Source organism: Colletes gigas, unplaced genomic scaffold (assembly GCF_013123115.1).
Source record: "Colletes gigas isolate AHSC1104 unplaced genomic scaffold, ASM1312311v1 Colletes_gigas_Sc00019, whole genome shotgun sequence".
NCBI lineage: Eukaryota > Metazoa > Arthropoda > Insecta > Hymenoptera > Colletidae > Colletes > Colletes gigas.
Window position 1 is genome coordinate 5343016 of NW_025106648.1, and position 24950 is coordinate 5367965.

The following is a 24950-nucleotide window of genomic DNA, read 5'->3' on the forward strand; positions in this document are numbered from 1 at the left end:
CAACTTCCAAATTTTTATTGGGAGCTTGTACATTACTTTCACATAAAATGTAACAAATTCTTTTAAAAAATATTATTATCTCCCCCATTTTATGTATCATGTGGTCAAATTTTCTTCCGTAACCTGTAGAGCAGAAACGGGAAACATTCTTACCTAGAGAAGAAAGTAACTGTAAAATATGCTGGAGGTAGTGTAATGATGTGGGGTTAATTTTCTGGCCATGGTATTGGTTTTTTGTATCAGATACATGAAATTATGGACAATGTGGCGTCGCCTCCCATGCTTGCCACCAGAGAGGTCGCGCTCTCACAAGCGCTCGACCAACCCCTCGGTCGGTTACACCGTAATAATCTAATTTTAATGTAAATACAATTTTAATTGACTAATTATTTTCATACAGTAGATTAGTCGTGAATGTCGCTTCTAAGATGTTAAATTCGTACAATCCGAAATCATATATGTAAGCATATTTTGTAAATTATTGTAGTAACTGAAATGTAAATGTTAAATTATAATAACGAAATAGCACAGAATTACAGAATTACACGTGACTTAATAAAACACTGAATATTTATCTTCGGATATATTGAAAGTTATCAAATATTATAAAAATATATTCAATATAGGACTAAATATATGTATAAGTTTGTAATACATTCATTTTTAACATTTTATAAGCGTGTTTTTCAAATTTTGAATAGAAATCTAGAAAGATAACACACAATGGAAACACGTTTCGAATATAACTTTATTTAGCGATAACATATCTAGCAATTCAAAACTAATTTATTGCTTTTCAATATGTATAATGTTGATTATCGAAATGATCTAGGACACTGACTATACTATTGTAATGAAGATCAAGCTTAAACTTCGTTTTGAGAGATCAAAAATTTTGGCTCTATTTTTTTACCATTGATATATTTTAATACATAGAAATTGAAAATGCAGCTCTCAAATATTGAAATTAGTGCTATTAACTCACACCGCATAAGTAAACTTTTTATGGCGACGTTTCAACTGTAAAAATAATATAGAATTTTGTAAAAAAATAAGTAAAATTCAATGTCAAGCTTAATTGGTGGACTTAAAAGACAATATGTATTCAAATAATACACTTTCCTCTCATTTAAGTAGTTAGTATTTAATTTGGTGGCCATATAAATAAATATTTCTAACACAACCCGTCATATCGATTATTGGGCCATATTTTCACACTTTAGTATATTAAAAATATGGTCGTTAATGCTTGTGTCCGCTGAAAAAGCCACAAAATTCCTTATTGAATAAGTTTCATGCCGTTAAAATGAGCTGTAGGTACCTGCGCGTATAGTATGCATCTTTAATTAAGTATAACTTTCGATAATGTTAATTCCGACACCTAAAATTGGTATTTCTATAATCTATTCATCAAATCCTACCAGATGGTACAAAAAAGAATATTATGTTTGGTCTGCCAAAACGAAAGGCAACTTAAATCAATGTGTGGCGTCGCGACACGTCGCCTCCCATGCTTGCCACCAGAGGTGTCGCACTCTCACAAGCGCTCGACCGACACCTCGGTTACTATACAGGATATTCGGCCACCCATGAGAAAAATTTTAATGGGAAATTCTAGAGGCCAAAATAAGACGAAAATCAAGAATACCAATTTGTTGATTGAGGCTTCGTTAAAAAGTTATTAACAATTAAATTCAAAAATTTCAAATCGTTCTGGAAAAATTATTTTCGGTTGCGGTGGTCAATTACAATCATTTTTGGTGAATACACATATCTCCGAAATCCTATCCACTTTCGAGACAAAAAATCGGGTAGGTGTTGAAATTTTTCGGCGAAAAAAAAATTGTTCAAATTGTTCTAAAAAAATTATTTTCGTTTGCGGGGGTCAATTACAATCATTTTTGGTCATTACATATACCCCCAAAATCCAACGCACTTTTGAGAAAAAAATTCCTTACCGAAAATCTAATTAGGTGCCTAAATTCAACGAAAAAAAACAATTTCAAATCGTTCTGGAAAAATTATTTTCGGTTGTGGGGGTCAAGTACAATCATTTTTGGTGAATAGACATACCCCCGAAATCCTATCCACTTTCGAGACAAAAAATCGGGTAGGTGTTGAAATTTTTCGGCGAAAAAAAAATTTCAAATTGTTCTAAAAAAATTATTTTCGGTTGCGGGGGTCAATTACAATCATTTTTTGTGAGTAGACATACCCCCGAAATCCTGCGCATTTTCGAGAAAAAAATTCAGTAAGGGCGGAACTTTGAACGTTAATAACTTTTTAACAAAGCCTCCATCAACAAATTGGTACTCTTGATTTTGGTTTTATTTTGGCTTCTAGATCCCCCATTTAAATTTTTCCCAGGGGTGACCGAACACCCTGTATACTCCTCGACCGACTTCCCAATATCCCAGTCGTCTAAGGCAGAGCCTGCTAGGAAGCCTTACTGATGAGTCCACTCGCAGGCCCGGACGAAACACGTGTCCCCCACACCCCCCCCCCTTTTCTTTTCCGTCCTCCTACGAATCTTCTTCGAGTTCCTACCCGCTACAAAGCAACGCCCCACAGACCAAGTATATCACAATTCGAGCACTTATTGTAAATTGCTTGAACTAAAATAATTATTCACATTAACATTTCTGTCGATTAAACCTGATTTTCTGAAATCAAGATTATCTGAAGCTCACGATATAGTAGGTCGTTGAATTCGGCTTTTCGTTAGCAACAACTCTACGAAGTCAGAAATATAGGATACCATTCTTAAAAGAAAGTCAAAGTGCGCTTATCCTTTATAAAAAAAATTGTTTTTAAAATTTTTTATATTATAATATGTAACTAAAAACTGTGTAACTTTAGTTGGAAATATTTTTTTAGCAGATTATTTATCGGGGGTGCGTGCAAAATCGTGGGGGCAATCACACCCAGTACATATAAAATTTTTTCATATAACGCATATTTTGGAAATTACTGAGCTGCACAAGTTGTGTGGACCACCCAGTATAATGACTTTCAATAGATAATATTACATGAAAATATGATATTTAAAAAAAAGGCATCCAAAATCATTTTTTTCGAGTTCTGTTATTTTTCATTGAAGGCGAAGTAATCATTCCTTTTTGCGCCGTTTTGTTCTCTCTTGACTTTTTATAAATATCTCAGCTTTTTGAACAGAGAAAATTTTCAAAATTTAAATAACTCGAAATAAAGTACACTATAGCAGAAAGTTACTACTTAATCGAACATCTTTAGAATCACCTAAAACAAAACTTGAAAGCCTGAACAAATTAAAAAATAAGAAATTATTTGAAATATTACGACAGTGGCATTAGTCTTGAAAAAATTCAGAAACTTTTAGAATCCATACCAAAAACGGATGAAAACAGCCATCGATTCGAATTGACATGCTACAAAATATTGATTATGTAATTCCATTAACCCTGTAAAATTACTGACAAATTTATTTTTGGTTTTAACTATAGTTGTATATTAATATCATCCAAATACTTTTATCACATTTAATTTCATTCAATATTTAAAATACATGTTTGTTGCAATAGTTTAATAAATTATTCCTATACGTTAATTAATATAATATTTACTGTACCGCATACTGAAATTATACAACAAAACGTGTTTGCCCAAATACATTTGTTCGGTATTATAATTGACGGTCGTGGAAGGGAAATTCAAATAAGGTTACGCGACATCTGTTACGAATTGCGAAAGTGCTGCTCTCTTGCGACGCGACTTACAATTTCTTCTAAGGTACAACAGTTGTGCACCGTCGACAATTCGTCTCGATCGGTTTTATTTTTTTCTTTTAATATTTCTCATTTTTCTCTGAAATTTCCCACAATATTCCATCAAACCTGCACTTTCTTACGCAAGACAAATCGTTCGAACCATTGAAGAAAACTGCGGCTAAACATATCATTCGATGTTGGCCGAACGAAATACGATAATCTCGGGCAATCATATGACTCCTCTGCACGTGACTTTATTTACAGTTGACTGATACTCGCGAACATGTATGGTGCAGTTCCTTGTGACATGATAGACCGAAAACGAAACAAAGTTAGCGGGCAATGCGGTAACTATATGCGGTCTTTAATTTATGATGCCTTTGCTCGATAAATTGTTTCCTTCGAGGAGGAGTTTCAAGAATAACGTTCAAACCTTCGTATCGTCGAACGTTGTAGCAGAGGAAGATGATAGGTAAGAATTCTCCTTTTTTTCGCCTGTACCGATTTATTCGTTTGCATTCACCTTATTCATTCTTGTCACTCTGTATTTTTATCGTTCTATATGTATCGATCTTATTCACTGTTTCGATATCTATTGCTGATACGGTGTATCGATCATCGGTGCTCCAACGTCGTTTTGGTGTCTATTGCGTGATTTTATTGTCCGAGGGAATGGTTTTTTTCATTCACGCATGAAAGTAGTGTTGTTCGAATTACAAGATTTGATCGAAATAGTGTTTACGAAAAACCTTAACCTATTTCGCGTATGCTTGTTTCTATCTCCCCGTTGGCGGGAGGCATAATCGCTTGTCATTACTAACTCACTCGTGACTTGGCTTCTGCATCGAGCCGTGAAATTGACCTCTACGTTAAAACTTTCCAAACGACTGTTACATATATTTAAATTCGCGTAGACAATTTCGTATGTAAAATTTGATCTTTTTCATACGTGCGCAAATATTAAAAATGGTCTCTTCAATGGTAATTCATCCTTACATTTGTTCAGACAGACTAAAAAGGAATTATTTGTTAAAACGTTATAAAGTATGTAACGGTTCTTATCTATAATGTACAATATAATCAAGGTTTCTGTCCAGAATCGCAGGATTATTATAAAATTTAAAACTGATACCTGTTATAGATTAAAATATTAAATATGAAAGGAAACAATAGATATGTTATTTCAGAATAATATTCGAAGATTACAAATTGAAATCCAAACATTGTTTCAAAAATTAAGGAACAAGGTATTTTCTATATTCAAAATTTTTATTCCGTACTTCCGATCTTTTATTATATACGTTTGCAAACTAGTATACAAAATATAAATAATAAAAAATGATATATAAATAAAAAAGTATTAAATAATATATAAAACAGATGTTAAATCATAATTTATGTAAAATATATATATATAATTCATAAATAAATTACCTTCAAATTTATTTATACGTGTCTTTTTATAATTAATTTATACGATATAAAATACACTAGAATAAGATATCTTTGAACGAAACTTTTCAACATTTAGATCCGTATCATAATCAACATAATACTTTTATTTATTAAGTGACATCCATGCATGTTATAAAAATAAATAATCGAGATGTTCTAACTTAGAATAAGGAGTTATGATTAAATTTAATTTAATCTAGTATGTTCATTGAATTATACATTTATTTATTTATTTATATTATTTTAATATGTTTAATATGTATAGGAACTCCGCCTTGTGCCTTGGAACAGGTCAAGTTCGGATCTTGTTGTTCCGAGAATGCGAGTGGCGCGGAAGAAAGCTTCTCTTTGATTCCCTCTCGTTGGAAAAACGGTGGCGCAAGAACAAAGCAGCCGCATTTGATCTCAAAAACAATACCGAGCCGACAAACAACGATTCGATAAACTTCGCGGGCAGTCGTAGTTTCGAGGTGACAAATCGCTAAATCGATTAAAAGTTTTATTTCACATTACTGTATTTAATCGCAAAATTATAATTTTTCAGCGAGAAAGGACAGCAGAGGACGATGTAAGTTTATTAAGCGAAATGGTGTTTGGTACTGTGGCGATGACGTACAGAGGGTCTTCATTCAAGGTAAAATTTAATTCAACACGTTTAAACGTAAATATAAAATTACGAAATAACATAAAATTTTCAATGTACCTTCTATATTACTTCTAGATACATTCGATGAATTCGCCACCCTGTATTATGTGCACCAAAGTTTTTCCTGCCACGGAGCATAATACGTGTAAACAGAGGTAAAGCTAAACCGTTTGTTGTAAGACAGTTATTGATTTGACATTACGATATTTGACTTGTTAATCAATTATTTGACTAGTTCTAGCGAGAGAGTCTCGGACGAAGGGTTGGGTTGTTCCGTGAACCTCGATTCTAATTCCAGCATGCGAACTCTCTGTAAGTGAAACTGAAAGACTTGCATATTAGACTTAAGTAGCTTTAGGATAGTAGGTAAAATTACAATAGAAATTGAGCAATAGATAAAATTCCGATTAGAGTTCTCAAAGATAAACAACCAATGAAATAAGGAAAATGATAATTGACACCTTTTTCGCCTTATTTTGTTTTGTAATATACAATGCCAGGCTTTTTGGAATTGATATTATTGATGACAAATAATAAAGTATCAGTTCGTGACAAACTATTTTGATAACAACGCAAAACTATCGATTGATATAAATTCTTAATGGCGATACTATCATAACACATATCGATACCAATACGTATAAACCGAATCAAATAGACATCGAGACAAAGTCTAATCCGCGTGAAATAAACAATTTCAAACAAATGCAAATAGTTACTTTCACCGATTAAATATAATTACAATTATACCCGAATTTGCATACTAATTGGTTCCAGAGTAATCCGACATAAGCCAAGATAGATATGATGCACGTATATACATACACATTTGTATATTAATATTTTATTAGATAAAAAGGTAGGCTTTCCATTAATTTGTAATAGTAACTAAAATTTCATCTTATATTTACATTTGTAATTATAAAATATATAAAATTAAGTGCCTATAGCATCGCTGATAAAACGTAAGTCCAGATATTTCTGTACCTAAAATTGTATCTATTTTTTATATGTACTTACGTTTGTATTTACAGTTACTATTACCTGTGGTTTCAAGTCATATCTGTCAACAATTTCTTTTAATTTCTTTCGATTATACATATACAGGGTGTCCCACGTAATTTGTCGCCACGATTTTTCGAGTATTTCCGGCGGTCTGATGGAAAAATTTACCAAACAAATTTAATCAGTTTCTGGTTAGCTACAAATTGCAATATAAAAACTACCGAAAAATGTTGTCATTCTAAAAAAGTCAAGGCCATCTTCATTTTTTAATATGGCATTGGTATATTTTTTACTTCATATTATTGTAACTCGTATCAAGACGAAATGTAATGAACTTGTATACCTTGACCTTTGAACATAAAAATGTGGAACATCTGAAGCAGTGAATTCGCACAGCATGCAGAGAGAAACTCGTCAGGCGAGCATTCTAGAAGCACTAAACATAAATTATAATTTAAAGTATACGTAACAATTTTAAACATCACTAGATTCACATTCTTCGCTTCAAAATTATTCGAAGATCATGGTATACAAGGTCGTTGAATTTGTCTTGACACGTGCTACAACAATATAGAGAAAAGAATATACAATAATACCATTTAAAAGAATGAAGGCGACTTTAATTTTTTTTAATAGTAAAATTTTTTGGTAATTTTTATATTGCACTTTGTAGCTGACTAGAAACTGATTAATTTTGATTTGATTTGACAGTTACGTGGGACACCCTGTATAGCAAAAATTTGTACAAAACAAAACAAAAAAGTTTTAAGCAAAACTTTAAAACAAATCTAAATGAGATATCGTACATTTTATAGTTGGAATATCCAACAACAATCCCTCCTCCCTTAGTAAGAATCTTGCAATGTTACATGGCTGATATTTTAAATTGGTCTATTTTACAGATAGACACAATTAAGTTTAATTTGTAATTGTTTAATACTTATATCTATTGATAACAAATAGCTTACCTTGTTCCCTGGCATGTGCGGAACAGAGTAGAAGTAGTTCAATCGAAATCGATTCAATAGATTTTAAGTTAACCCAGAATGGACGGCCAGGCAAAAATTCTAAAAACGTACAATTCAATTTGGATATCCTATAAACTATAACGTCTGAGTCGAAATCGCCTAAAAATTTTACAATTACAGACAGAATTACAATTTTATTTATATAAACAATATCAATACTTACACGGTATTATACGATATTGGTATCAAAACTTAATATCAAATACCAAAGATATCGATACCTTTCCATTTACCCATTAAGTACTCTGACATCGAATAGCTAGACTTTGGAACATTTAACGCAGCTATTATTTTGAATTACAATAGGATATTAATCATCATGTACAACAGGGATTCCCCGGAGATGATTTTACAGAACTATTTTTTCAGTTCATAACTTCTTAATGTCTCGAATCAAAAAATGGGCAATGTTTGAAATACCTTTTTTTTCTTCATATTATAGAAAAGTACTATTATAGAATTATTATAGAAAATTATGTTAATAGAAAAGTATTATATTATAGAATATTATATTTATAGAGAAGTATTATATGCATTTTTTTCATGTAATTCATTCTAATATTAAACGCGTTATTAATAATATCCTGGTACTGTTCTAAAAATGCCATCGTAATCGATGAACACGATGGCGCTTTATCGAGTAATTAGAAACAAAAAATACAAACACATTATTATTTTATATGAGTGTAGCTTTTGTCTGAACTAAACAAAATCATGAAACTTAAAAATCTACAAAATGGTAACACTTTGAAGAAATAAAACGAATTAATTACAAGTTTTATCCCATAATTTTACATTATAAACAAAATTTCTAACACATTCAAATAATCCTAATTCAGAAAAAAACTCAATGTTTACACCAGTTAAAATATATTTTTACTACAAAACTACTTTGTTCAAATGCTCATATCTTGATCAATTTATTAAATTTCAACTTACTATTATAGAGTTTTTAAATATTAAGAACTTGTAAAAGATTTTTTTCGCCGAAGACACAAGGAAAGCCTCTTAAGAAGCTTAAATGGGGAGTATAACTGAACAATATGATTCACAATAATTATTAGTTATTATCGTACTCAATGGATAATGTCAAAAACAAAAATAAGTAATGTATTGTTAGTGATCACGATATATTAAAATAATTTTATAACATTTCTAATATTTGTTTATTCGCTCATATTGATATATACTGATAGATTCAGTTTTGCACCAGATTTGGAACATCACAGTTTTTAATTCACAGCAGTGTATTATTATTTTGCCTACAGACCATTCAAATGTAAAAGAGTGTTAATACGATATACAATGACATACTATTTATCAAATTTGGACAATAGCGTAGTAAAATTTGATTTCATTATTCTTAAATCCTGAGACATACAGTTCAATAATCGAAAGTGTCTGGGCATTCATGTCAGTGTGCATTCGCCTTTTCAATAATGGAAAAATTTTGACAGTATACTTGAAATAGATTTTGTTTCGTAACATCATTGTGAATATACTAGTTTATAATAAGTTCTTACATAAACAAATATAACTATTATGTGTGAACATTTTACCAGCTTATATAAAGTCTTCCTTTAGCGCAGTGTAAAATCTAATCTTTTAGTCTCCATCGTTATAAGCGTATAAACAAATATGTATTAAGTTTTAAAATAATATTTAAAAATGCTGTGACCACTAGCAATATATAAGACAGGTCTTTAAAATCACCTGAATAACTTGTTTATTTTAAAAAATATAAAAATATGTTTGAAGTAGGAGCTGTTTAATTTTATGAATGATATAGGGTGATGACATTTCTTCATTCCAGGTGGAAGAATTAAAGGCTTATATGACAAATATAATGGCCTACAATTCAATGTCACTAAAGAGCAATGACAAAGAAAGATACTCTAAACATTTGCACTGGTAACCTTGAACGCAACTTGCTCTAATGCAGTTTTATATGCATGTTATTGCATTTCGGATTTTATTTTGGTCTACTGCAGCACAACCTTTTTTTATACAGTCTTTCGTATCTTTCTCTACTTGGCATCTTCTAGATTTGTTATGCTATAACCTAACCTGCATATACTCCAATGCTAGAAGATATATAAATAAATAACATTCCATAATGTACAAATTATATTTATGATAGTATTCTTATACTAATCTATATCAACGCAAGAGTTCTTACTTCCAAAATTTATTCAAAACTACCATGATGCTTTACATGAAGAAACAAAATATTTATACCAAACCGCTTTAGAGCACGTATCACCGTTAAAGGTCATCATTTCCAACAGTTAAAGTAAAACTTGAAATGTAAAGATTGAAAGTACTGAACTTATCTGTTAACTATATCTGTTATATCTGTACCTCGAGACAAAGTACTTTTTGTTGTAACTGTCCTTGAGTGACCTGAATAACCTTGAAACGTAGATCGTTGTATTTGCTTTACAAGCCTCTATTAAAAGGGAAATAAAAAATATCGTTTCAAAACATTCTTTTTTATCTGTAATAATATACGAATTATCCAGGTGACTTGTTTCAAATACCCCATTCTGTATTTATATTCATTGTTCTAATCATTTACTGCTTAATACTTTTCCAATCACATCACAGAATAATAGTAGTAGTTCCTGAAAAATATCAAAATATTCAATAATATTTCTTTGAATACAATTATACGACGATTTTGTACACGATTATATTAATGTCATTCAACATTAATTTTTCCTAATGAAATAATTTCTAAATAACTATTTCTTTTAAATGTAAGTAGAGCATCTTATGAACTGTACTCGGTAGAAATACACTAAAGAATAAAAAAATCCATAGGAGACTAACAGCATAAGTAATTTTGACCCTATATCGTTATTCTCAGGAACATGACATAGAAAAGCTCACAAGCTCCATTAGACTGCCAAAAAAGGTAGAAAAAAAAGATTAAGAACTGTTGGCTCTACTATTTATGAAAATAGATAATACTGTTTGGGAGACGTGTAGTTATTGGTTCAGTTTCGTTTTTCATTCTAAATAGGACATTTTTTCCAGTGTCTCGGCCAAGTTCCGGGAATTTGTCAGGGTCCGAATTGAACGTTGGTCCAAGAAAAAATTCCACTTGCTCTAGTACCGGCAGTGGGTGGGACATAGATATACCGCTACCGATGGGCAGTAAGTTCACGCCAAGTTAGAGATGATTCATTGCCAGAAGATGTTCACTGATCGGAATATAACATGATGATAATCCAGGTTCGCAATCATTGGAAAGCAATGGATCATCAGGTATCGGTAGCCTTTCGAGCTTACGCCGAAGGTGGCTACGTGTAGTATCTACGTCACTTGCACGATCGGATTCGGACGATGCTTTTGGGCTGCAATACTGGAGCGAAAATGGAAATGATAATAAAGACAGTCTCGTCAAGCGTCATAAAACAAGACTTGGGTTAACAATGCTAGTGCAACTGGCGAAAGGCCACGAAAGGTTTGATCTTAGTTAACGTTTGTCAACAAATGCTTAAATAATGAATCCCTTAGTGTTCCATTTTGTATTTAAAACATGTGAAACCATAATCATTATTTGTACTTGAATTACAGACGAATCGAAGCTTGTCTTTTGGAGCATATGGCTCTACTGGAAGGAATGCTAGACCGTTTACGATATTTTTGCATCGAAGCGGGTAACGTGAGCGCCCAGAACAAAGGAATGCAGCTCTCCGAACGGCTGTACAGATCTTCCTCCCCATTTATTATCTCATTGCTTCGATTACTTACGAATGTTAATACGAGGCTGAATTTGCGGACGCCTTTACTGTGGCATGATGTACTACTTAATTCAGTGAGAATAGAGCACAAAATGAATACATTGCACTATAGCTTGCAACAAATGTGTCAGTTACTCGAAAACATCGATACAAAATCAACCAATTTGTAAGTATACAAATAGAGGATTGGTGTGAACACAATTTCAACATCTGTGTGTTTTAGTTTTTTAAGTACTGTTGTAACTGCTGTTTTAACATATCACCTTGGCTGGATATACACTACACTGCCTGTTCATGATCGGCAATTGGTAATTATAAATTATTCGCTATAGTACATGCGCGTGGTAATTTATTTCGTTTAGCAAAACAATCCGTATATCAATACAATATCTATTTAAGATGGAGAAATTAGGTTCCTGGTATCCCTGTAATCCTCTGTGGGCTCAACTGGGTGATTTGTACGGTGCATTGGGTAATCCAATTAGAGTAGCACATACTGTTGTCGCAGGAGATCCTCAAAAAGTCGATTTAATTAACTCCGTATTATCCTTCTTGTCATACTTTATTCGCAGTGGGATTGTACAAAAACGTTATGAATATTGTTGCGTTACCGAAGAAGATATTCACAAAGCTGCGAGCCTCATTGAACAAGCGAGAATAAAGCGTCCGCATTTATTCAATACGAAAGTAACATGCAACGATCGAGACACTTTGACGTCTCGACGCACATCGCGAACATTTGCTCGCAAACAAATTCCAGTACAAGAGCATCCATATGACGTAGAAAGAGGTAATAGTTTCTTGCAACGTTCCTACCCTCAGTACACCGTTGACGAGTTAAGAGCAGAAGGATCTGTTAGCCTACTTAAGCGTACTACTACAATGGAGTCGAATCTTGATTCGTTCACGCTGAAACCGTTAGTATTCGAAAGAGATACGAAATTAGTCCCGAAAGAATTTCCTTGTACCAACGACGAAAATGAAAAAACAACAAACGATGAGAAGACCTGTGCATCCAGCAAAGTTAAAATAATAGTTAGTGATATTGCATCGCAGGATATTGATGTGGCCAAGACTGATACGCAACATTATTCTGAATTTCCATTGCGGAATTTCGAAAAGAAGTTAGAGGATGACGAAACCGAAGAGATGTTCATGAATACTAAAATGAACACGTTCGAAGGATACGACACATCAATCGACACGCTAAAATTATATTCTAGTAGGCCAGATTTTGACACTGGTCAGAGCATGGCTAACGAAAGAAAAAATTCACATGTTTTTTTCATGCTCGGCGAAGAAGAAAAATCTACTAAATCGATACCACGACCGCGACTTGGTCATAGTTGTCAATGTTCATATATGTTTACAAGAGTGCCAAGTACATCCTCGCAATTGCCAGAAGGTGTACTGAGAAAGATTATTCAAAGAAACTTCCCGGAGTCCTCTAAGAGTATACAGTCACCGCCAGGCACACCTTCAAGCATGACAGCAGGGTCTTTAGGATTTTGTCAGAGGTGCAATGGTCAAGGCTATGTACCTCCGCAGAATTACGACAATTGCAAACAAGTATTGGAAACACCGACAAACGCAACTGAAGTTCTGCGTACTTGCGGTAGTACTGTCGGTGATGGAAACGTTGGACTGTCTAGATCAAATAGCTTAGAAGCTTTGATGGAAGCGAGTAGCGTTGTAGAATTACCCATGCCACGGTTAGTTTCATAAGCATAGCATAGAATTTATTAAAAATCTTTAAGGTCAGTTTGAGAATATAAAATGTCTAATTGTAGATCGAAAAAGATGAAGAAGACTGATTCGCACCAAAATACAGGATTTACAAAAACACTTTTACAAAACAGTATAAAACGTGAAGATTCGCATGCAATAAATAACACTGAAACTGGTTATACATGGGGTTTAGTCTTACAGGGTTTGCCAAAAAAGAAGAGAAAACGGAAAAAGAGAATTGTTAGACAAGGAGATAATAAAGATAACTGTGAAGTTGAAATTGAAAGAGAATGGTGGTATTGCATACGCGAAGAATGTCTTGCCAGTGTACGATATCCAACTGTTGATCAACCAATTGCTGAATCACTTTGTATTTTAGCAGATTTAGATACTTGGCACGTTGGAATAATATCAAACAATACACCTTCGCATGCTGCACCCTTACCAGTGGGAATGTCAAGACTTGTTTCCAATATGCTGGAAAGCTTTGTTTACTTATGGCGAAAATACCATTCAGCGTCACATGTAAGAAATTGTTTAATTTTCATTAATTGACATATGCAAATTCACATAACACTGTTTTGAACACTGTGAAATGTTCGTAAGTGAAAATAGAAACTATCTTAATAACTTTATGTGCATACCGATACTTTAATATATTGAGTTGAATGGAAAGCTCTTGCATATCCTAGGAAACAGAATTAATGCAATTAACCCCTTACCATACAATGACGAGCCTGGCTCGTAAGTTCTTTATATCAAGTTTCACAATGACAAAGTTATACTTGTCATAAAGTTTCATATATTAAAATCAACAGATTTTCACATTCGTCAGGTATTGCATGGATGAATAAATTTAAACAACATTACAAAGTATATATTTGAAAAATTACTTGTAATTAAATCGTACGTCAAGGGATTAATAATAATGTTAGTCGATTACTGAAATTAATCGTTCACGACGATCAAATGATATTCACAAATATTTCAACGAAATTTCTATAAAAATAGAACCTAAAAATTCATGACATGTTAGAAAAGAGTAATAGAGAATAATGGAGACTATATTATTGTGTCTAATTAAAGAGAAACGCAAAAACTTCCCATTCAATTCAATACGAATCTCACTATTTGTTTTAAAAAGTTTTTATTACAGTGTGTAGGTATTCTTGAAGCAAAACTAAGGGAAATGTGGCTGAAAAGCGAGGCACTGGCTGAAATGTTGATGGTAACAGAGTTGTGTGATGCCAGTGTTGCAAATCTCACACATGCTCTCGATCTTGATGCAGCAGATATACCACTTTTACTCGCAGTCGCAACTTCACACTCGCCAGAAATAGCGCAGAGATTTGGTCTGACGCTTACTTGAGTACATCATACTTTTATCACAATTTTTACACACTGACACGAAGTCCGTTTTGTTCGATAGAGAACGAAAACTACAAAAGATGTTTCTATACTCGTTCATAGGTATGATTGTAGATAGCTTTAATAGCTCAACTAACTATCCCAATAAATTTTTATCCGTCTTTCGAACGAGGATAATAAATTAGTGCTTCTTAAAAGATTTCTCTCCTTGATTATTATAAAGTCTGAATCAAATTGTACAATTCGTAAAAAGTCTAATTTGTTATAAAATACACAAGTTTTAAATTTGCATTTAAAGGTTAGAACTTATGTATATATTTTGTAATAAAGATAATTGTAATTTTAAAGTATTTATATAAAATGACGACACATTATTCTTCGGTGGCTTGAAACTTTTAGAAATCATAATTTCAAAGAACGGATGATGGTTCTATTTAAAAAAAAAAAATGAAAACAATGGTTTTTAATGTATAAAAATGCGATACAAGGAAATTTAGATGAAATTTTAAAGGATTTTGATGAAACTTTGTAGGCTTGAAAAACAGCCGAAAATAATACTTACGTATTTCTTTCTAGCTGCGGCAACTCAAGTTTAAGGGGTGAAATCACTCCCAAAATTTGACCCCAAAAGTGCTAACTCGGAAATAATTAGAGATAGAAAAAAAATATTTTGAGAAGAAAATATTTGAGTCGATAAAAAAATTTCAAAAATGATAGCATGTTCTATTCTAAACTCAACTATATACATATATGTATAGTATCTTTAACAGTTAAGACAAAAATTCCATTTATTATGCCGGCCACTCGTGGTACTCGTATCAAAGCCAACGAGGTTTATAAATTGCTAGTATCGTCCTTCCTTGAGAAGAAAGCACAGTGTATTTACATCCCCACTCTTGTTGCAGTCCGCTGATTGGTTGTCACCGATCTTCGTCATCGTTTTCGACCAATACCTGTGAGTCAGCGGACTGCAACAGGAGTGGGGATGGAAACACGCTGTGCACGCTTCTCGTGGAAGAACGATACTAGTACCACGAGTGGCCAGCATAATAAATGGAATTTTTATGTTAACTGTTAATGATATTATACGTACTATATGTATATGGTTGGGTTTAGAATAAAACATGCTATCTTTCTTGTTCTATAAACAATTGCTGTAACTTTTCAAATAAATATGGCAGATGCATTTTTTTTTAAATATTTTTAAACATTTTTGGTCGTCTCGAACATTTTCTTGTCATATGTCAAGAATCATTCAATTTTTGTCAAAACATTTTCTTTAACCTCCAACCATTTCTGAATTAGCACTTTCGGGGACGAACTTTGGAAGGTGGTTTCATTCCTTATACTCAAGTTACCGCAACTAAAAAGAAATACATAAGTATTACTTTCGGCTGTTTTACAAGCCTATAAAGTTTCATCTAAATTGTTTGACCATTCGCGGCCCTTCCTTGTAAGTCTTTTGTAGACTATAATTACGAAGTCATACTTTTAAAGTAATGAATAATTATAAGTCTAATTTAACACATAGTATCTATAATTGTCCTTTTTTACACAACATGTAAGAATTTACCTCCATGCACTCTACAGGAGTGGATAATAAAACTTAGATTAATTTTTATACTTTAACGTGTTTTAATTCCAGTTTTTAGCATTAAAACTCTTTTTTTTATACGTACTTCCACATAAACCAATAGATATGAAGAGTTAAGATAATGAACATTTTCATCGAATTATTAAAACTATAATTTTCTTTTAAAAAAGTGCAATTTTTAGTAGAGTAATGCTCGACTATATACGACGATTTTATCCCGAATATGTGCAAAAGAATCACCTTTATCATTGTTTCTTTAGCTTAAGAGGTTAGTAGCTATTAAAACAAAACGCTGCTAGGCAAAATTCAAAACGGTATCACCGAATGCCCGATTAAAATCAAACTAAACGTGACTATATTCGGACTCTTTTTAATTACACGTTCTTCGAATCATACCTGAAGAATCCTCTACTTTCTACTTTGAGTTTAAACTCATTTTAATCAAGAAAACCTCGCCGATAATACTCTTGTGAACATATAATAAGAACTATAGAAATTTTTCGTTTGAATTAGCGGCTGTCTCAATTTGAATATCAACGACTGAGCATCCATAAAATAAGACACGTTTGCTATCGCATTCATTCCTAATGTATCTCATTCATTTTTTTCATTAGATAGTTCATACGCAGTTGGATCTCATCTCGAGATAAGAAATATTGATTTGTGCCCAACCCCAAATATGTATATGTCAATCTCCGAGCGGGTTTCTCTGCATATAATCGAGCACTACAATAATTATTTTTTATTTTTGCTTCAAAATATTACATTATTATATCCTTAACCTTAATAATTTAGCGAAGACCGTATAACAATGTTACCGGCTATAAAAAGCGAATATTAAACAAACTTTTTTGTAGAAGCAGATCAATTTTATTACGAAACACAGTAACAAAAATGTGAAGACCATCGACCGATTCAACCATTTAAGTTTATTAAATAGTAAAAAAAACTAGAAGCCGAACATATATTCAAAACGTGATTGGCATCTCGCGATGAATAAAAAACATTTGCAATACAGTTTGAGTATAAAATTAGCATTGAATATTATTATTGGTTTGTGTTCAGAATATCATCGATCTTTAATATACTACGAACAGTTTCACAAGCAAGCGTAATGGCGCTCAGAGAAACTAAAGTCGGTTGAATTATGCTTTCCTGTAACATATAAGCAATCTCACCCTTTCGTACACTGATACCTGCAGTAGCTTCGCCTTGAGCATGTCGATTCCGGAGTTCCGTCACTGTCGCAATGGGATTTAATCCTGCATTTTCTGCCAATGTCGACGGAATTATCTAAACCATTCAAAAATAAAAATTTTAAAATTAGTGATTCAAGAGATGGGAAAAGGAAAAACATATGTATACAGGATGTTCGGCATCCCTGGGAAAAATTTTAATGGGAGATTCTAGAGGCCAAAATAAGACGAAAATCAAGAATACCAATTTCTTGATGGAGGCTTCGTTAAAAAGATATTAATGTTTAAAGTTCCGCCCGTACTGAATTTTTTCTAAAAAATGCGCAGGATTTCGGAGATACGTCTACTCACCAGAAATGATTGTAATTGACCCCCGCAAACGAAAATAATTTTTCCAGAACGATTTAAAAAATTTTTTCCCCTGTCGATTTTTCTTAAAAATTCGTTCTAGATTTTTAATAATTTTGTTTGACCTCCTACAGAAAAGTTGTCTAATACTTTTTTGTAGGTATCCATAGGCTCTACTTCAGAAAAAAATTTCAATGAAATATATTCACTATTGTAGGAGTTAAGAACATTTGAAAATTGGACCATTTTGATGGGGTCTTTCTCATTTTGCAGTGTCAAGGAATAACTTTTCGAATATTTTTGGAATTTTCACATATTCTCCACCAAAATACGCGTTGTTCGCCCTTTGAAACATTAAAATCCCCTAATCCGTTCAGAAGTTATAACATTGTAAAGATACGCATGACAGGAGAGCATTTCTGGCCTCACATTAGATTTTCGGTAAGGAATTTTTTTCTTGAAAATGCGTAGGATTTCGCGGGTATGTGTAATGACTAAAAATTGTTGTAATTGACCCCCGCAACCGGAAATAATTTTTCCAGAAAGATTTGAAATATTTATTTTCACCGAAAAATTTCAGCACCTACACGAATTTTTTTTTAAAAAATGGATAGGATTTCGGGGGTATGTGTATTCACCAAAAATGATTGTAATTGACTCCCGCAACCAATAATAATTTTTTCAGAATGATTTGAAATTTTGTAATAACTTTTTAACAAAGTCTCAGTCAAGAAGTTGATATTATTGATTGTCGTTTTATTTTGGTCTCTGGAATCTCCCTTTAAAATTTTTCCCAGGGGTGGCCGGACACCCTGTATAATTCACAACTCACCTCAAATGCATTAGCGAAAGCTTTAACGCAGTAAGCATCAATGCCGCTTAAAGTTTGAGCATACGTTCCTAATTTCACTGCAAGCTCAATTTCAGGTGCTCCTCCTCCAGGAATATAAGCACTGTTTTTTACTAAACAACGAACTACGCACAATGCATCGTGTAATGATCGTTCTGCTTCTTCTAAAACCAATTTGTTACTACCTCGTACAATAACAGTTACAGTCCGTCCAGGATTCTGAATCTTCGTAATCTGTAAAATGAAAATTATTTTGGATCATATTATTAATTCGTGAACATTATTCTATTCGATATACTAGGAACGCTTAGGAATGTAAAATCTCCTTAACACGTCAAACGTTATGGTCCCTGTAGACCAACACTAAACTTTCCGAAGCTCTTCTTCAAGAACCACCTAGTCTTATATACTAAAATATAACACAGTACACTTTGTAAGATAAAACAATAACAACGAAAAACAAATTAATCGTCAAACATTATCAAGCAATTAATAAATAATTGGAGAACTTACTATGTAGTTGTACATATACAGGGTGTTCCACGCAACTGGAACAGGCTATACCTCCTAAACGGTTGGGAATAGAAAAATATGTTATAAATCGAAGTTAAATGTAGCAGTACTTTTATGTAGAGCATAAGAAACTACATCGACTAGTGCAGTTAAAAATGTAGATTTCTATTTTTTAAGAAAGTGCAGTTGCATTTTTCTGATGCACCAATGCACAAAAGTGCATAAAATTAGTTGCATATTACGCATCGTGTGATACCATTTAACTTTGATTTATAACATATTTTTCTATTTCCAACCGTTTAGGAGATATAGCCTGTTCCAATTGCGTGGGACACTGTATTTGTATTAAAATTATAATTATAGTATGCCAAAATGTTTGCTCTCATGACCCATAAAGAGTGTTTACTTTCTTAAGCATACTACTTAAAGTTTCATTTTTGATATATTTAGTATTTCAACCATGCTATAAAGTATATGTAAGAATATGTATAAGTTGCACAGACCTTAACAAATTTAGAATTTCCAGTTTGAACTTCTTCGCATAATTCTGCATTGACAAGATTTTCTGCGACGAAATGATCCAACGATGCAATTGGCCTACAACCTAATGTTTTACAAATAAATGAAATATCCTCGCGTTCAATATCGTTGATAACCATAACTTTGATTTTATCTAAAAAGTGTATAGCCAAATCGCTGATAGCGTTGCGGAGAATGGACTTTTGCACTAAGAGTACATTGCAACCAGATTTTTTAATTTGTTTTATAATGTTCAGTATGTAAGCTCTTTCTTCTTTCAAAACACGATCCATTGCAGCATAATCGGATACGATGACGTTATGATCCATCTGAAACGACATTCAGTTGGCATTTAAAAATTAAAACTTTTTAATTTTAGATGTCCTTTTTTCTTGGAATACTTACATCCGTTTTAGGCGGAGAAATGCAGAATTGAATTAAACCTATTTTTGCCTTTTCAATACGTTTTGGGCCATTGATATTACAGCATTTTTGAGTAAATATCAATCCCTCTATAAGCTCAGTATCTTCAACGGTGCCGCCTAACTTCTTTATTACTTTTATATTCTATAAACATAATACAGAAATTATACATTTAATCTATAAATAATATTTACTCTGAAACTACCATGCATTTTTTTGTTAAATTTGATACGAAACTACTTTTTTAATTTTCTTAGAAAATGCATAACAATTTTATTTATGCAGTGATTTTCTTACATTAAGATCGACGCTCTTCTCGTTTCCCTCCTCAGTAATTCGTAATACTGCATTCACGGCTAGAGGTGCTAAGAGACTAGATTGTTGGTAAACTACCTAAAAACATAATACAAAAATGTTGTACATTACAAGTAAATGAAAAGAAATATATAATAGTGTCTGAACATATGCAAATATTTGAAACTAGATTTCCATTTACTCGAGGTTAAGAAACGAAATTCGACTCAACCGCGCGAGAAATTAAAAAGCCATGCCACGTTCGTATCAGGCGATAGCCACTAATGCAAATTAAAAACTTTAATTTCTCATTATATCTTCATAAGAGTATTATCAATGAGTTAGTGAAATTTTTTGATTAAAATAAATACAAACACGACCATATTCGGACTATTTTAATTATACGTTCATGATTGAACTGTTCAAAAACAATTGAATAAACATATAATTAAAAATAATCTGAATTCGGTCGTGTTTAGTCTCGTTTTAATGGGGAAATCTCCTACAATCATTTGATAATACTTTCATGAAGATACAATAAAATTCAAAAATTTCTATGGTTGTCACCAGATAGACACGTGATAACTGCTTTGAAACTTAGCTAATCGAGTTTTGTTCATACAACTACCAAAGAAAAAATATTGTAATGGGGATATTTCTTTTACATATATTTAAGTAAAACTTTGCATATAGTCAAGCGTTACTGTAATTCGCTAACGGACATTTGATCAAATATATTAAATGTGTGAAATCATGTATACTTTGGAGTTTAGTGAAGTTTCTGCAGCTTGAACCAACAAATTTTCCTTTTCCACAGAAAAACGAGTGGACATAAAGAATAATATGAGCTCAGTTTCATTTGCAACTTTCTGAATCGCATCGCTAATTAACGTAGGATGTATTCCTTTTTGTAACAGACGTTCTGCAGCTTCCAGGAAAGCACCAGCAATTACAACAACGCTAGTAGTACCATCTCCAGCCTCTGAATCTTGTGCTTTTGATAATTCAACCAGCTGAAAACACATAATAATTAACCCAAACGCATTATTTCATAATTTAACATTCTAAAAGCTTTCCTATAAATTCTGAAACTCTAAACTCTCAAATATTAAACCTTTGGCTGCCACGCCGAAATCACATGTTTTGCTCAGGATGCCATGGACGTGCACCGTCAGAAGCATGATCTAATAGAAATTAATCTTTTATTTTCGATGTTTTAATGAAAATTTTTAATTGCTCAATGGGGCACTTCTTATTTCAAAGTATCTTCTAATCAGTGATTACATTCAAAATGCACTAAGTGTCAATTTTCATTCAACTCTTACAATTGTAAGTAGTTCAAGCGCTCTGGTCACTGATGATCACTGTGGCGTCACGGGAGAAACCATGGCTGGTCATATATGACCAACGTGGCAGTCAAATATTAAACAAAAAATTACCATTTTTGCTGCAGGATGTACAACATTCATTTCTTTTAGAATTGTAGCGCCATCGTTTGTAATTGTAACTTCGCCATTGCCTGCTTGGATCTAAATATACAAAATGGAATACTGACTCATTATTTATAATTATAAATTATCTACAAAAATATAATATCAAACAGTATAAAATTGTAATTATAAAAGAAAAATCAATACATTGCTTTGATATAACAACATATTTTTACCATTTTATCCATTCCTCTAGGACCCAAACTAGTACGAATTGCATCACTGACAGCTAAAACATATATAAATATTTTTTAGATATAAACTTTCATTTATAATTTTTATATATGTTACAAATTTATACGATAAAGTTATATTTATTTTTTAATCATTTATATAGAACTTTGCATTGATACTAACTGATAAGTGAATATTAATAATAAAAGAGGAAACACATAGCCGTAATTTATTTTTCCTATAATCTCGATAAACCTTCATATGTATGAAAAATAAGTACAGTGTAAACTAAATCACTATCTGCTTGTTTTCATATAAAAAACAGAATACGTATTTTAGTTGAAAAATATTAAATGACAAATTCATGACACAACGTAGGTATTACATTGAACGCATGCCGGGCATTACTATATAAGGTAAGACTTTTGTTGCAGACACAGAAATTAGTCGACAAAAATCGAAGAGTGCAAAATGCATTTCAACATCGATTGTTTATTCACCTTTTGCAGCATTAATGTTGCTAGTTCGAATATCGGTGGGCTTGGTTTTATCTTTATATGCTTGACCAAGAGCACTTCGTCCATCGCCGCTCGCCATTAGTGCCGTCATTTTCGATTAGATATTCACGTTTGATAAATTGTGTTAATCGCAAAGTTTGTACGCAAGTTTATGAGAAACTTCGTTGCTTTTGTCTTCAAAATAATTTCTCGTGACGTTCTTCCTTAAAGATTCGTTGAACGCTTCAAAACACAATTTAATTTCTTACAACGCACGGACTTGCCCAACACGCGCTCGAGAAATGACTGGAAACCAATGAATATAGAATCCAATGGAAGTAATACAAACATGAAGTATAAAAGACGTGTTATTTAGCTCCACATAGCGGAGAATTGAAAAAGGTATCATAAACTTACGGCTTACATTGGCTTACATATCGTCTTAATCAAGGATTTAATACAGGTATTGTCATCAAGGCTATACGAAAATCGATATATTATCAAAAACCGAAATAAATATTAGTATTATATCGGTATTCCGATTATAAAAATTGTTAATTTAACGAGTCATCACATTCGTCACTCCTTACCGGTGTTCAGAGATGCCAGAAAAGCACCGCCGGGTGCACACGCACACATGCCAGATACGCGTACGTGAGCTCGTGGAGTTTCGGAAAGTCGACAAAGGCAAACTGACGCATGCCCTCTTTCTCGATTCTCCGAAGCTGCCCGAAGTAATTTCGGATCGCCTCGTGGGAGTCGAGAGAGAAAGGCTCACATTTGCCTTCTCGCTCTAAACAACTGAAATCCGACCTCCCGTCAACGGCATACGATTTGGATTCTCGAGCCGAGATTCTCGACTGCCCAGGCATTTTTACTTTCCGACCTATGTAGGCGCACATAAGCAAAGTACCCATAATGAAAAAAAAATTTTGTAAAATTTATTTTACGGAAATACACGTTTTAAGACCTCCTGATCATATTTTAATTATTGAAAAAAAAGACATTTTTTTTTATTCCCATGTATGAGCGCACATATGTATATTATTAATACGATTTTTGAAAATCAAAATACTTTAAGATTGAAAATTAATAAATTAAAATGAGATTCCCCTCTTTACCAGTATTGTACACGCTGTGGTATTTTTCAATAAGAAGAGTACTTACTTTTATAACATAAACAAAACAGTAGAATTAATAATTGCAGAAATTAATTAATAATGATTTTCCTCGATTGTTTTGAGATAACCGTATCAATTGGTTATGACGAACTAAATAGAACTAACTAGAAACAAAGGAAAAGTGATCCCGTTTGCCAGTTTAATACGAAGTATGGGTTGTATCTTAAATTTTAAAAGGACATAGTCGAATATTTTTAAAGGTACAAAACATAGCGTTTCATTGTAGAACAGTAACATAAGTTAGCAGGTAATGTCATAAAACTGTTTTTCCCAGCTAATATCCCTTTTTACCTGAAGTATAAGGTAAAAAGTACGAGCTACAAGGTACAACTATCCGAAAATCGTTCACATTTTATCAATGTAAATGAAGCGGCCTTTTCATCAGAGTTAAATACAAAATTTTGTAATTTCTGTGAAAACAAAACTTTCAGTAAATGTACGTGGTGCTTGAAATTTTTATGTTTTGACTGTTTTTGTGAAAAGTACCATCCAGATTCATGTACTTCGTACATTGAAAATAACATATGTTAAATGTAATCGGTTAAATATAACTTTAAAAAAAAATATTCGAAGGTCAGACAAAAATATAATGTCACATTTAGTGTACGATTAAAATATGATTGAAAAAATAAAAGAAAAGGATTTGTTTTGGCAGGGTTTGAACCTGCAGAGCAGAAGAAGCTCGGAACTTGCAGGCAAATACCTTGGTCATTCACGCCACGCTGATTGTTGAACGTATTTCTATTTTTGAAGATAAGTACCTGTAATAACTTTAATAATATCTCAAAGTAAAACCTAACCCAAAACCTGGTACCATTCCAACTTTTTCTTGTTAGAACCGAGTTTTCAATTTGTCTTAGCGAAAATCGCAATCACATTTTGCACATTATTCTAAAACATTTGTGGTATTCGTTTTCAATGCGATTTAAGTAAGCATGTAATGTATAAGATTTCATTTAATGTTTTCTTTTCTAGAGAAGATAGAGAAAAAGTTTATATAATTTTTTTCATATAAAATTTAATTCGTCCTAAGATTTATATGAAACATTTAAAAGATTTTTTATACATTATGCCTATATATCGGAACAACTATGAAACAAGAGGTATAATCTGTAAGGAGTGTATGTGTGTGGCTAGGAGAACCGT

At 32.5% G+C, this 24950-nt stretch overlaps 2 protein-coding genes across 3 annotated transcripts; one reads left to right on the forward strand and one right to left on the reverse strand.

Moving 5' to 3' along the window:
- The first annotated feature begins 3777 nt into the window (after window positions 1-3777).
- Window positions 3778-15589, forward strand: LOC122400663 (folliculin-interacting protein 2). Its single transcript, XM_043402234.1, has 12 exons — window positions 3778-4218; window positions 5467-5671; window positions 5746-5835; window positions 5923-6002; window positions 6089-6159; window positions 10920-11039; window positions 11118-11349; window positions 11463-11795; window positions 11853-11937; window positions 12029-13341; window positions 13420-13882; window positions 14514-15589. The coding sequence occupies exons 1-12, from the start codon at window positions 4118-4120 to the stop codon at window positions 14724-14726; spliced, it is 3306 nt and encodes a 1101-aa protein (XP_043258169.1). The 5' UTR covers window positions 3778-4117; the 3' UTR covers window positions 14727-15589.
- A 922-nt stretch (window positions 15590-16511) lies between these two features.
- Window positions 16512-23175, reverse strand: LOC122400672 (T-complex protein 1 subunit delta). 2 transcript variants are annotated; one of them, XM_043402251.1, is made up of 10 exons: window positions 23041-23175; window positions 22627-22929; window positions 22129-22181; window positions 21902-21991; window positions 21224-21475; window positions 20466-20561; window positions 20151-20312; window positions 19730-20074; window positions 18696-18947; window positions 16512-17612 (listed from the first exon to the last, which is right to left on the reverse strand). In XM_043402251.1, the coding sequence occupies exons 2-10, from the start codon at window positions 22733-22735 to the stop codon at window positions 17367-17369; spliced, it is 1605 nt and encodes a 534-aa protein (XP_043258186.1). In that variant the 5' UTR covers window positions 22736-22929; window positions 23041-23175; the 3' UTR covers window positions 16512-17366. The 2 variants fall into 2 exon arrangements, with proteins under 2 accessions (XP_043258186.1, XP_043258184.1); XM_043402249.1 differs by having other exon boundaries at window positions 23048-23163.
- Window positions 23176-24950: the final 1775 nt, after the last annotated feature.

Bases quoted from the DNA above. Each gene is read 5' to 3' on its own strand.
- LOC122400663 (XM_043402234.1), top strand. From the start codon at position 4,118: ATGATGCCTTTGCTCGATAAATTGTTTCCTTCGAGGAGGAGTTTCAAG. The intron at 6,003-6,088 runs GTAAAGCTAAAC...GACTAGTTCTAG, and splicing joins CATAATACGTGTAAACAGAG to CGAGAGAGTCTCGGACGAAG. The intron at 11,350-11,462 runs GTTTGATCTTAG...CTTGAATTACAG, and splicing joins CTGGCGAAAGGCCACGAAAG to ACGAATCGAAGCTTGTCTTT.
- LOC122400672 (XM_043402251.1), bottom strand. From the start codon at position 22,735: ATGACGGCACTAATGGCGAGCGGCGATGGACGAAGTGCTCTTGGTCAA. The intron at 20,562-21,223 runs GTATACATGATT...TTATGTTTTTAG, and splicing joins AAACTTCACTAAACTCCAAA to GTAGTTTACCAACAATCTAG. The intron at 17,613-18,695 runs GTGAGTTGTGAA...TGAATGGTTTAG, and splicing joins CTTTCGCTAATGCATTTGAG to ATAATTCCGTCGACATTGGC.